This window comes from Taudactylus pleione, unplaced genomic scaffold (genome assembly GCF_031769625.1).
Source record: "Taudactylus pleione unplaced genomic scaffold, aTauple2 ptg000278l, whole genome shotgun sequence".
Classification (NCBI taxonomy): Eukaryota; Metazoa; Chordata; class Amphibia; order Anura; family Myobatrachidae; genus Taudactylus; species Taudactylus pleione.
In genome coordinates this window covers 2,019,663-2,031,949 of record NW_028284680.1, presented here as the reverse complement: position 1 = coordinate 2,031,949, position 12,287 = coordinate 2,019,663, and the positions used below count along the sequence as shown (strand labels likewise).

The 12,287-nt window shown below is 53.6% G+C and overlaps 1 protein-coding gene across 2 annotated transcripts in view; it reads left to right on the top strand.

Moving 5' to 3' along the window:
- The window catches only part of GLB1L2 (galactosidase beta 1 like 2), a 155,731-nt gene that overhangs the window by 106,861 nt on the left and 36,583 nt on the right, over positions 1–12,287 (top strand). For both annotated transcript variants that reach the window (XM_088481831.1, XM_088481830.1), the window contains 2 exons: positions 4,981–5,052; positions 11,331–11,409. In XM_088481831.1, coding sequence (XP_088337957.1) covers positions 4,981–5,052; positions 11,331–11,409 — 151 coding nt within the window. The remainder of the gene's footprint in view (positions 1–4,980; positions 5,053–11,330; positions 11,410–12,287) is intronic.

Genomic DNA, 12,287 nt, shown 5'->3' with positions numbered 1-12,287 from the left:
TACACTAATATCCTGTGTGTGTGTGTATGGGGGGGCATTACTGGCGTACACTTATATCCTGTGTGTGTGTATGGGGGGGCACTACTGCCGTACACTAATATCCTGTGTGTGTGTGGGGGGCATTACTTCCGTACACTAATATCCTGTGTGTGTGTGTGTATGGGGGGGCATTACTGGCGTACGCTAATATCCTGTGTGTGTGTGTATGGGGGGGGGCATTACTGCCATACGCTAATATCCTGTGTGTGTGTATGGGGGGGCATTACTGGCGTACGCTAATATCCTGTGTGTGTGTATGGGGGGCATTACTTGCGTACGCTAATATCCTGTGTGTGTGTGTATGGGGGGGCATTACTGCCATACGCTAATATCCTGTGTGTGTGTATGGGGGGGCATTACTGGCGTACACTAATATCCTGTGTGTGTGTGTATGGGGGGGGGCATTACTGCCATACGCTAATATCCTGTGTGTGTGTATGGGGGGGCATTACTGGCGTACGCTAATATCCTGTGTGTGTGTATGGGGGGCATTACTTGCGTACGCTAATATCCTGTGTGTGTGTGTATGGGGGGGCATTACTGCCATACGCTAATATCCTGTGTGTGTGTATGGGGGGGCATTACTGCCGTATGCTAATATCCTGTGTAGGGGGCATTACTGTCATACACTGCCGCAGTCACAGCCGGTCACCAGACACACAGAGGCCTCTCCTGCTGCCACACACACAGCCGGTCCCCAGACACACAGAGGGCTCTCCTGCTGCCGCACACACACAGCCGGTCACCAGACACACAGAGGCCTCTCCTGCTGCCGCATACACAGCCGGTCACCAGACACACAGAGGGCTCTCCTGCTGCCACACACACAGCCGATCACCAGACACACAGAGGCCTCTCCTGCAGCCACACACACAGCCGGTCACCAGACACACAGAGGCCTCACCTGCTGCCACACACACAGCCGGTCACCAGACACACAGAGGCCTCTCCTGCTGCCACACATACAGCCGGTCACCAGACACACAGAGGGCTCTCCTGCTGCCACACACAGCCGGTCACCAAACACACAGAGGGCTCTCCTGCTGCCACACACACAGCGGTCACCAGACACACAGAGACCTCTCCTGCTGCCACACACACAGCCGGTCACCAGACACACAGAGGGCTCTCCTGCTGCCACACATACAGCCGGTCACCAGACACACAGAGGGCTCTCCTGCTGCCACACACAGCCGGTCACCAAACACACAGAGGGCTCTCCTGCTGCCACACACACAGCGGTCACCAGACACACAGAGACCTCTCCTGCTGCCACACACACAGCCGGTCACCAGACACACAGAGGGCTCTCCTGCTGCCGCACACACACAGCCGGTCCCCAGACACACAGAGGCCTCTCCTGCTGCCACACACACAGCCGGTCCCCAGACACACAGAGGGCTCTCCTGCTGCCACACACACACAGCCGGTCCCCAGACACACAGAGGCCTCTCCTGCTGCCACACACAGCCGGTCCCCAGACACACAGAGGGCTCTCCTGCTGCCGCATGCACAGCCGGTCACCAGACACACAGAGGGCTCTCCTGCTGCCGCACACACATCCGGTCCCCAGACACACAGAGGCCTCTCCTGCTGCCACACACAGCCGGTCCCCAGACACACAGAGGGCTCTCCTGCTGCCACACACACAGCCGGTCACCAGACACACAGAGAGCTCTCCTGCTGCCACACACACAGCCGGTCACCAGACACACAGAGGGCTCTCCTGCTGCCACACACACAGCGGTCACCAGACACACAGAGGGCTCTCCTGCTGCCACACACACAGCCGGTCACCAGACACACAGAGGCCTCTCCTGCTGCCACACACACAGCCGGTCACCAGACACACAGAGAGCTCTCCTGCTGCCACACACACAGCCGGTCACCAGACACACAGAGGCCTCTCCTGCTGCCACACACACAGCCGGTCACCAGACACACAGAGGGGTTTCCTGCTGCCGCCGCACACACAGCCGGTCACCAGACACACAGAGGGCTCTCCTGCTGCCACACACACACCCGGTCACCAGACACACAGAGGGCTCTCCTGCTGCCGCATACACAGCCGGTCACCAGACACACAGAGGGCTCTCCTGCTGCCACACACACAGCCGGTCACCAGATACACAGAGGGCTCTCCTACTGCCGCACACACAGCCGGTCCCCAGACACACAGAGGCCTCTCCTGCTGCCGCACACACAGCCGGTCACCAGACACACAGAGGGCTCTCCTGCTGCCGCACACACAGCCGGTCACCAGACACACAGAGGGCTCTCCTGCTGCCACACACACAGCCGGTCACCAGATACACAGAGGCCTCTCCTGCTGCCACACACAGCCGGTCACCAGACACACAGAGGCCTCTCCTGCTGCCACACACACAGCCGGTCACCAGACACACAGAGGGCTCTCCTGCTGCCGCACACACAGCCGGTCACCAGATACACAGAGGCCTCTCCTGCTGCCACACACAGCCGGTCACCAAACACACAGAGGCCTCTCCTGCTGCCACACACACAGCCGGTCACCAGACACACAGAGGGCTCTCCTGCTGCCAGCAAGAACACAGTTGCTAATTTATACACGCCCAGAAAACAGTGTTTTAACGGTTAGACACGCCTGCGTTTCTCTAGCCACCCCCCACATCCCCATGTATCACACTCCTATATCCCTACAGCGTGTCAGCCTGTGAGCAGGGCCCTCCTTCCTCTCTGCCTGTCAGTTATTACCCAGTCTCGTTTTATTACTGTTTGTTCCCATTTGTAAGCGCAGTGGAATATACTGGCGTTATATAAGTAACTGTAAGTAAGTGAATGTGCTCCGGAGGCCTCACTGCAGCCTTTACCTGGTGCCCATCCAGTTCTGGAGAAGCACCATCTCTGTCCATATGGGGGGAAGGCCAGGCACTAGTCACTGAGCACCATCTCTGTCCATATGGGGGGAAGACCAGGCACTAGTCACTGAGCACCATATGTGTCCATAGGGGGGGAAGACCAGGCACTAGTCACTGAGCACCATCCGTGTCCATATGGGGGGAAGACCAGGCACTAGTCACTGAGCACCATATGTGTCCATATGGGGGGAAGACCAGGCACTAGTCACTGAGCACCATCTGTGTCCATATGGGGGGGAAGACCAGGCACTAGTCACTGAGCACCATATGTGTCCATATGGGGGGAAGACCAGGCACTAGTCACTGAGCACCATCTGTGTCCATATGGGGGGGAAGACCAGGCACTAGTCACTGAGCACCATCCGTGTCCATATGGGGGGAAGGCCAGGCACTAGTCACTGAGCACCATATGTGTCCATATGGGGGGAAGACCAGGCACTAGTCACTGAGCACCATATGTGTCCATAGGGGGGGAAGGCCAGGCACTAGTCACTGAGCACCATCTCTGTCCATATGGGGGGAAGACCAGGCACTAGTCACTGAGCACCATATGTGTCCATAGGGGGGGAAGACCAGGCACTAGTCACTGAGCACCATCCGTGTCCATATGGGGGGAAGACCAGGCACTAGTCACTGAGCACCATATGTGTCCATATGGGGGGAAGACCAGGCACTAGTCACTGAGCACCATCCGTGTCCATATGGGGGGAAGGCCAGGCACTAGTCACTGAGCACCATATGTGTCCATATGGGGGGAAGACCAGGCACTAGTCACTGAGCACCATCCGTGTCCATATGGGGGGAAGACCAGGCACTAGTCACTGAGCACCATCTGTGTCCATATGGGGGGAAGACCAGGCACTAGTCACTGAGCACCATCTGTGTCCATATGTGGGGGGAAGACCAGGCACTAGTCACTGAGCACCATCCGTGTCCATATGTGGGGGGAAGACCAGGCACTATTCACTGAGCACCATCTGTGTCCATATGGGGGGAAGACCAGGCACTAGTCACTGAGCACCATCTGTGTCCATATGGGGGGAAGACCAGGCACTAGTCACTGAGCACCATCTGTGTCCATATGGGGGGAAGACCAGGCACTAGTCACTGAGCACCATCTGTGTCCATATGGGGGGAAGACCAGGCACTAGTCACTGAGCACCATATGTGTCCATATGGGGGGAAGACCAGGCACTAGTCACTGAGCACCATCCGTGTCCATATGTGGGGGGAAGACCAGGCACTAGTCACTGAGCACCATATGTGTCCATATGGGGGGAAGACCAGGCACTAGTCACTGAGCACCATCTGTGTCCATATGGGGGGGAAGACCAGGCACTAGTCACTGAGCACCATATGTGTCCATATGGGGGGAAGACCAGGCACTAGTCACTGAGCACCATATGTGTCCATATGGGGGGAAGACCAGGCACTAGTCACTGAGCACCATCTGTGTCCATATGGGGGGAAGACCAGGCACTAGTCACTGAGCACCATATGTGTCCATATGGGGGGAAGACCAGGCACTATTCACTGAGCACCATCCGTGTCCATATGTGGGGGGAAGACCAGGCACTATTCACTGAGCACCATCTGTGTCCATATGGGGGGAAGACCAGGCACTAGTCACTGAGCACCATATGTGTCCATATGGGGGGAAGACCAGGCACTAGTCACTGAGCACCATATGTGTCCATATGGGGGGAAGACCAGGCACTAGTCACTGAGCATCAATCCTATGTGGAGTGGAGCAATGACTGTCACATGTAGTATGTACATTGCACTGTGCTGGCCACGTGTTATAGGGGGCACAAATGATTACAGGACAAATATGTTATAACGGCTTATGTTGGTTGTTTATATTTACAAAGCTCCATGTGCAATGTTTTAGAGCCAGCTTGGCTATATTATTAAAAATTCATAAGTATTTTATATAAATCTTTATTTACATTTGCGTCCATGAGTATATTTATGTGCACCCCTTAGCTTGGATAATATCCATCCGATATTTATTTATTGATTATGGGAAACCTATGTCTTGCAGGTATTTGTTAGCAGCCAGTCTGTGGGATTTGTGGACTATAAAAAGCAGGAGCTGACCATTCCTGAGGTCCCGGTAAGTGACAAGTATCCTCCTCCTATCAATGCAGAGTCTTCATCGTGTGCTGGACATTAGTCTTCTGTACAGTCAGCGCTCGCATGGAAGCTGTGTGTTCTGGGAAATACTCATGGTGTCAGTTTGGTGGATTATATGGAGGTTGTTTTGCTTTGACTTTACTACTACTATTCAAGAACAGCACCCTGATGCCGCCCCCGCTGTGCTCCTGGGAGGCTGGCGCATGGGCAGTGAAGCTCCGTTTGTATACTGCCCCTATATTCACCTGAAAACTTTGTAAAATGGTCTGATGGGATAACTGACTCCCTTGCTAAATAGTTTTTGGGACGGGCAGACGCCCGTGATCCCGTTCAATTCTGACAGGAGTGTTCCCTACATGTGTGAGTGCAGACTCAGGAAAATGAGATGGTGCCCATGTACCCCTACATTAGGTACACCTTTCTAGGTCTGCCCCTTTTGCCCCATAACAGCCGGAATTCTTTCCACCATGTATAGAACAAGGTGCAGAAAACATTCCTGAGACTCTGGCCCACGGGGACGGCTGCACATTCCTGAGACTCTGGCCCATGGGGACGGCTGCGCATTCCTGGAAAAGAATTTGTGAGGACCCTTTTCTTGCAACAAATGGAGAGCTGCTCTTTCTAAGTTTTTTGTCTACCCGGGACTTTGAAGCAATGAGATAAAGAAAAATAAATCAGAGCGCTGCCTTTAAGGAAAAAAAAGTGTCCAACTTATAGATTGTTATACAATGAATGAAAGTAGAAGTGTGATATGGTCTATGTTATTGTGTTGCTATTGAGCATAACTCTATATAGTTTAGGTAAACATTATTTAATTGACACATAACATATAGACAAGAATTTATAAGACACATAAGAAACTTCATAAAAATCCAGCTCGGTGACTAAAATGTCAGGTGGCTGTTTTACAAGAGTGCTGAAGAAAATGGGCAAAGATGTCAAAACTGCAGAGAGGTATTCCGGATTCCTCAAATCTGTGAGTCCATTCCCATCAGCAAACTGGTTCCACAGCTGTATTCACTCTCCTTCCAACGCGTTTCGGAACCCTGTGTTCCTTTATCAAGGCATGGACATTCCTGTTGAGGGTCCTCCAAAGCTGCTGTACTGTACTGAGACCTGGTGACTGTGCATTATCCTGCTGGGAGCAGCGTGAGAGGACGTGTGCTGTGTGACATGGTGCTTTATCCTGCTGGGAGCAGTGTGAGAGGACGTGTGCTGTGTGACATGGTGCATTATCCTGCTGGGAGCAGTGTGAGAGGACGTGTGCTGTGTGACAAGGTGCATTATCCTGCTGGGAGCAGTGTGAGAGGACGTGTGCTGTGTGACATGGTGCATTATACTGCTGGGAGCAGTGTGAGAGGAGGACGTGTGCTGTGTGACATGGTGCATTATCCTGCTGGGAGCAGTGTGAGAGGACGTGTGCTGTGTGACAAGGTGCATTATCCTGCTGGGAGCAGTGTGAGAGGACGTGTGCTGTGTGACATGGTGCATTATCCTGCTGGGAGCAGTGTGAGAGGACGTGTGCTGTGTGAAATGATGCATTATCCTGCTGGGAGCAGTGTGAGAGGACGTGTGCTGTGTGACATGGTGAATTATCCTGCTGGGAGCAGTGTGAGAGGACGTGTGCTGTGTGACATGGTGCATTATCCTGCTGGGAGCAGTGTGAGAGGAGGACGTGTGCTGTGTGACATGGTGCACTATCCTGCTGGGAGCAGTGTGAGAGGACGTGTGCTGTGTGACATGGTGCATTATACTGCTGGGAGCAGTGTGAGAGGAGGACGTGTGCTGTGTGACATGGTGCATTATCCTGCTGGGAGCAGTGTGAGAGGAGGACGCGTGCTGTGTGACATGGTACATTATACTGCTGGGAGCAGCGTGAGAGGACATGTGCTGTGTGACATGGTGCATTATCCTGCTGGGAGCAGCGTGAGAGGACGTGTGCTGTGTGACATGGTGCACTATCCTGCTGGGAGCAGCGTGAGAGGACGTGTGCTGTGTGACATGGTGCATTATCCTGCTGGGAGCAGTGTGAGAGGACGTGTGCTGTGTAACATGGTGCATTATCCCGCTGGGAGCAGTGTTATAGGACGTGTGCTGTGTGACATGGTGCATTATCCTGCTGTGAGCAGCGTGAGAGGACATGTGCTGTGTGACATGGAGCATTATCCTGCTGGGACAGGTGTGAGAGGACGTGTGCTGTGTGACATGGTGCATTATCCTGCTGGGAGCAGTGTGAGAGGACGTGTGCTGTGTGACATGGTGCATTATCCTGCTGGGAGCAGCGTGAGAGGACGTGTGCTGTGTGACATGGTGCATTATCCTGCTGGGAGCAGTGTGAGAGGAGGACGCGTGCTGTGTGACATGGTACATTATACTGCTGGGAGCAGCGTGAGAGGACATGTGCTGTGTGACATGGTGCATTATCCTGCTGGGAGCAGCGTGAGAGGACGTGTGCTGTGTGACATGGTGCACTATCCTGCTGGGAGCAGCGTGAGAGGACGTGTGCTGTGTGACATGGTGCATTATCCTGCTGGGAGCAGTGTGAGAGGACGTGTGCTGTGTAACATGGTGCATTATCCCGCTGGGAGCAGTGTTATAGGACGTGTGCTGTGTGACATGGTGCATTATCCTGCTGTGAGCAGCGTGAGAGGACATGTGCTGTGTGACATGGAGCATTATCCTGCTGGGAGCAGCGTGAGAGGACGTGTGCTGTGTGACATGGTGCATTATCCTGCTGGGACAGGTGTGAGAGGACGTGTGCTGTGTGACATGGTGCATTATCCTGCTGGGAGCAGTGTGAGAGGACGTGTGCTGTGTGACATGGTGCATTATCTTGCTGGGAGCAGTGTGAGAGGAGGATGTGTGCTGTGTGACATGGTGAATTATCCTGCTGGGAGCAGTGTGAGAGGACGTGTGCTGTGTGACATGGTGCATTATCCTGCTGGGAGCAGCGTGAGAGGACGTGTGACATGGTGCATTATCCTGCTGGGAGCAGTGTGAGAGGAGGACGTGTGCTGTGTGACATGGTGCATTATCCTGCTGGGAGCAGTGTGAGAGGACGTGTGCTGTGTGACATGGTGCATTATCCTGCTGGGAGCAGCGTGAGAGGACGTGTGCTGTGTGATGGTGCATTATCCTGCTGGGAGCAGTGTGAGAGGACGTGTGCTGTGTGACAGGGAGCATTATCCTGCTGGGAGCAGTGTGAGATGACGTGTGCTGTGTGACAGGGAGCATTATCCTGCTGGGAGCAGTGTGAGAGGACGTGTGCTGTGCGACATGGTGCATTATACTGCTGGGAGCAGCGTGAGAGGACGTGTGCTGTGTGATGGTACATTATCCTGCTGGGAGCAGTGTGAGAGGTCGTGCGCTGTGTGACATGGTGCATTATCCTGCTGGGAGCAGTGTGAGAGGACGTGTGCTGTGTGACATGGTGCATTATCCTGCTGGGAGCAGTGTGAGAGGACGTGTGCTGTGTGACATGGTGCATTATCCTGCTGGGAGCAGCGTGAGAGGACGTGTGCTGTGTGACATGGTGCATTATCCTGCTGGGACAGGTGTGAGAGGACGTGTGCTGTGTGACATGGTGCATTATCCTGCTAGGAGCAGTGTGAGAGGACGTGTGCTGTGTGACATGGTGCATTATCCTGCTGGGAGCAGTGTGAGAGGACGTGTGCTGTGTGACATGGTGCATTATCCTGCTGGGAGCAGTGTGAGAGGACGTGTGCTGTGTGACATGGTGCATTATCTTGCTGGGAGCAGTGTGAGAGGAGGATGTGTGCTGTGTGACATGGTGAATTATCCTGCTGGGAGCAGTGTGAGAGGACGTGTGCTGTGTGACATGGTGCATTATCCTGCTGGGAGCAGCGTGAGAGGACGTGTGACATGGTGCATTATCCTGCTGGGAGCAGTGTGAGAGGAGGACGTGTGCTGTGTGACATGGTGCATTATCCTGCTGGGAGCAGTGTGAGAGGACGTGTGCTGTGTGACATGGTGCATTATCCTGCTGGGAGCAGCGTGAGAGGACGTGTGCTGTGTGACATGGTGCATTATCCTGCTGGGAGCAGTGTGAGAGGAGGACGCGTGCTGTGTGACATGGTACATTATACTGCTGGGAGCAGCGTGAGAGGACATGTGCTGTGTGACATGGTGCATTATCCTGCTGGGAGCAGCGTGAGAGGACGTGTGCTGTGTGACATGGTGCACTATCCTGCTGGGAGCAGCGTGAGAGGACGTGTGCTGTGTGACATGGTGCATTATCCTGCTGGGAGCAGTGTGAGAGGACGTGTGCTGTGTGACATGGTGCATTATCCTGCTGGGAGCAGTGTGAGAGGAGGACGTGTGCTGTGTGACATGGTGCATTATCCTGCTGGGAGCAGCGTGAGAGGACGTGTGCTGTGTGACATGGTGCATTATCCTGCTCGGAGCAGTGTGAGAGGAGGACATGTGCTGTGTGACATGGTGCATTAGCCTGCTGGGAGCAGTGTGAGAGGACGTGTGCTGTGTGACATGGTGCATTATCCTGCTGAGAGCAGTGTGAGAGGACGTGTGCTGTGTGACATGGTGCATTATCCTGCTGGGAGCAGCGTGAGATGACGTGTGACATGGTGCATTATCCTGCTGGGAGCAGTGTGAGAGGAGGACGTGTGCTGTGTGACATGGTGCATTATCCTGCTGTGAGCAGCGTGAGAGGACGTGTGCTGTGTGATGGTGCATTATCCTGCTGGGAGCAGTGTGAGAGGACGTGTGCTGTGTGACATGGTGCATTATCCTGCTTTGAGCAGCGTGAGAGGATGTGTGCTGTGTGATGGTGCATTATCCTGCTGGGAGCAGTGTGAGAGGACGTGTGCTGTGTGACAGGGAGCATTATCCTGCTGGGAGCAGTGTGAGAGGACGTGTGCTGTGTGACAGGGAGCATTATCCTGCTGGGAGCAGTGTGAGAGGAGGACGTGTGCTGTGTGACATGGTGCATTATCCTGCTGGGAGCAGCGTGAGAGGACGTGTGCTGTGTGACATGGTGCATTATCCTGCTCGGAGCAGTGTGAGAGGAGGACGTGTGCTGTGTGACATGGTGCATTATCCTGCTGGGAGCAGTGTGAGAGGACGTGTGCTGTGTGACATGGTGCATTATCCTGCTGGGAGCAGTGTGAGAGGAGGACGTGTGCTGTGTGACATGGTGCATTATCCTGCTGAGAGCAGTGTGAGAGGACGTGTGCTGTGTGACATGGTGCATTATCCTGCTGGGAGCAGCGTGAGAGGACGTGTGACATGGTGCATTATCCTGCTGGGAGCAGCGTGAGAGGACGTGTGCTGTGTGATGGTGCATTATCCTGCTGGGAGCAGCGTGAGAGGACGTGTGCTGTGTGATGGTACATTATCCTGCTGGGAGCAGTGTGAGAGGTCGTGTGCTGTGTGACATGGTGCATTATCTTGCTGGGAGCAGCGTGAGAGGACGTGTGCTGTGTGATGGTGCATTATCCTGCTGGGAGCAGTGTGAGAGGACGTGTGCTGTGTGACATGGTGCATTATCCTGCTGGGAGCAGCGTGAGAGGACGTGTGCTGTGTGACATGGTGCATTATCCTGCTGGGAGCAGTGTGAGAGGACGTGTGCTGTGTGACATGGTGAATTATCCTGCTGGGAGCAGTGTGAGAGGACGTGTGCTGTGTGACATGGTGCATTATCCTGCTGGGAGCAGTGTGAGAGGACGTGTGCTGTGTGGTGGTGCATTATCCTGCTGGGAGCAGTGTGAGAGGACGTGTGCTGTGTGACATGGCGCATTATCCTGCTGGGAGCAGTGTGAGAGGACGTGTGCTGTGTGACATGGTGCATTATCCTGCTGGGAGCAGTGTGAGATGACGTGTGCTGTGTGACATGGTGCATTATCCTGCTGGGAGCAGCGTGAGAGGACGTGTGCTGTGTGACATGGTGCATTATCCTGCTGGGAGCAGTGTGAGAGGAGGACGTGTGCTGTGTGACATGGTGCATTATCCTGCTGGGAGCAGTGTGAGATGACGTGTGCTGTGTGACATGGTGCATTATCCTGCTGGGAGCAGCGTGAGAGGACGTGTGCTGTGTGACATGGTGCATTATCCTGCTGGGAGCTGTGTGTTGTATCCCATAGCAACCAGTCATATCCTCTTTTACATTTGTAGCACATTCAGAGGATGGAAAGCAGATATCTGATTGGTTACTGTGTCTGTACCTTGCTACTAACTATACGAAAATGTTATTAAACCTCTTCATTTAATTTCTTTCCAAAGGGCTATAGAAAGCTGCGAATATTAGTAGAGAACTGTGGACGCGTCAACTATGGAACCAGAATTAATGATCAGCGGAAAGGTATTTCTATATTCTCCATACAAATCATTGAGGGAAACGTCCTGTCATTTAATTCACTTCACTTCTACGAGCTCAGCTTCCAGTTTATGTTGGAGAAGATATTAAAATGGCGTTTATCCATTTGTTGTGGAACTGAAAACCTAGCCCATAAGGCTGGCAGGATTTGCTGAGACTTGTAGTTCAACAGCAGCATTTCACACTTCCACTTTTGCAATCTTCCTTTCTCTCTGCACCTGTTGTTACCCCAGGGGGCACCACCATTGATGATGTATTTCCTGTACGCTCAAAGATGCTTTCCTGAGCAGGGGCGTATTTATAATGGGTGCAGGATGTGCGGTACACACGTACCCCTGAGTCCAGGGGGGCTCGCATCGCACACCCTGCATCCATACTTTTTTTTCATACTTACCCCTCCGATGTCCCATGGAGTAGCGCTACAGAAAATGCCTGCATAATGGCCGCCGCAGCCATTTTCCCGGCGTTTAGGCATGCGCAGTAGGAAATCACCGGGGATGTGGCAGCCGTGACATTTTCCCGGTGAACTGTGCCATGTGCAGTAGACTCCGTAGTGCCCGGAGTCTAATGCTGCTGTCATTTCAATGATGGCAGCCGGGGAGAGAGAAGGGGGCCCCGTACAGGGAGTAAACACCTTAATACCCTTAATTCCCTCCTCTCTTAATACGCCCCTGTTCCTGAGACAGTGTGCCTAAGCCGGAATTATTTTTATTATCCTTTATTTTTATGGTTCCACAAATCAGCAAAACCAGAAAACCATGACACTGTACAATACAATGCAGGACAAGGACATGGTTTATACCATACTTGCCTACCCTCCCGATTTGGTCGGGAGCCTCCCGAAAATCGGGTGCCGCTCCCGA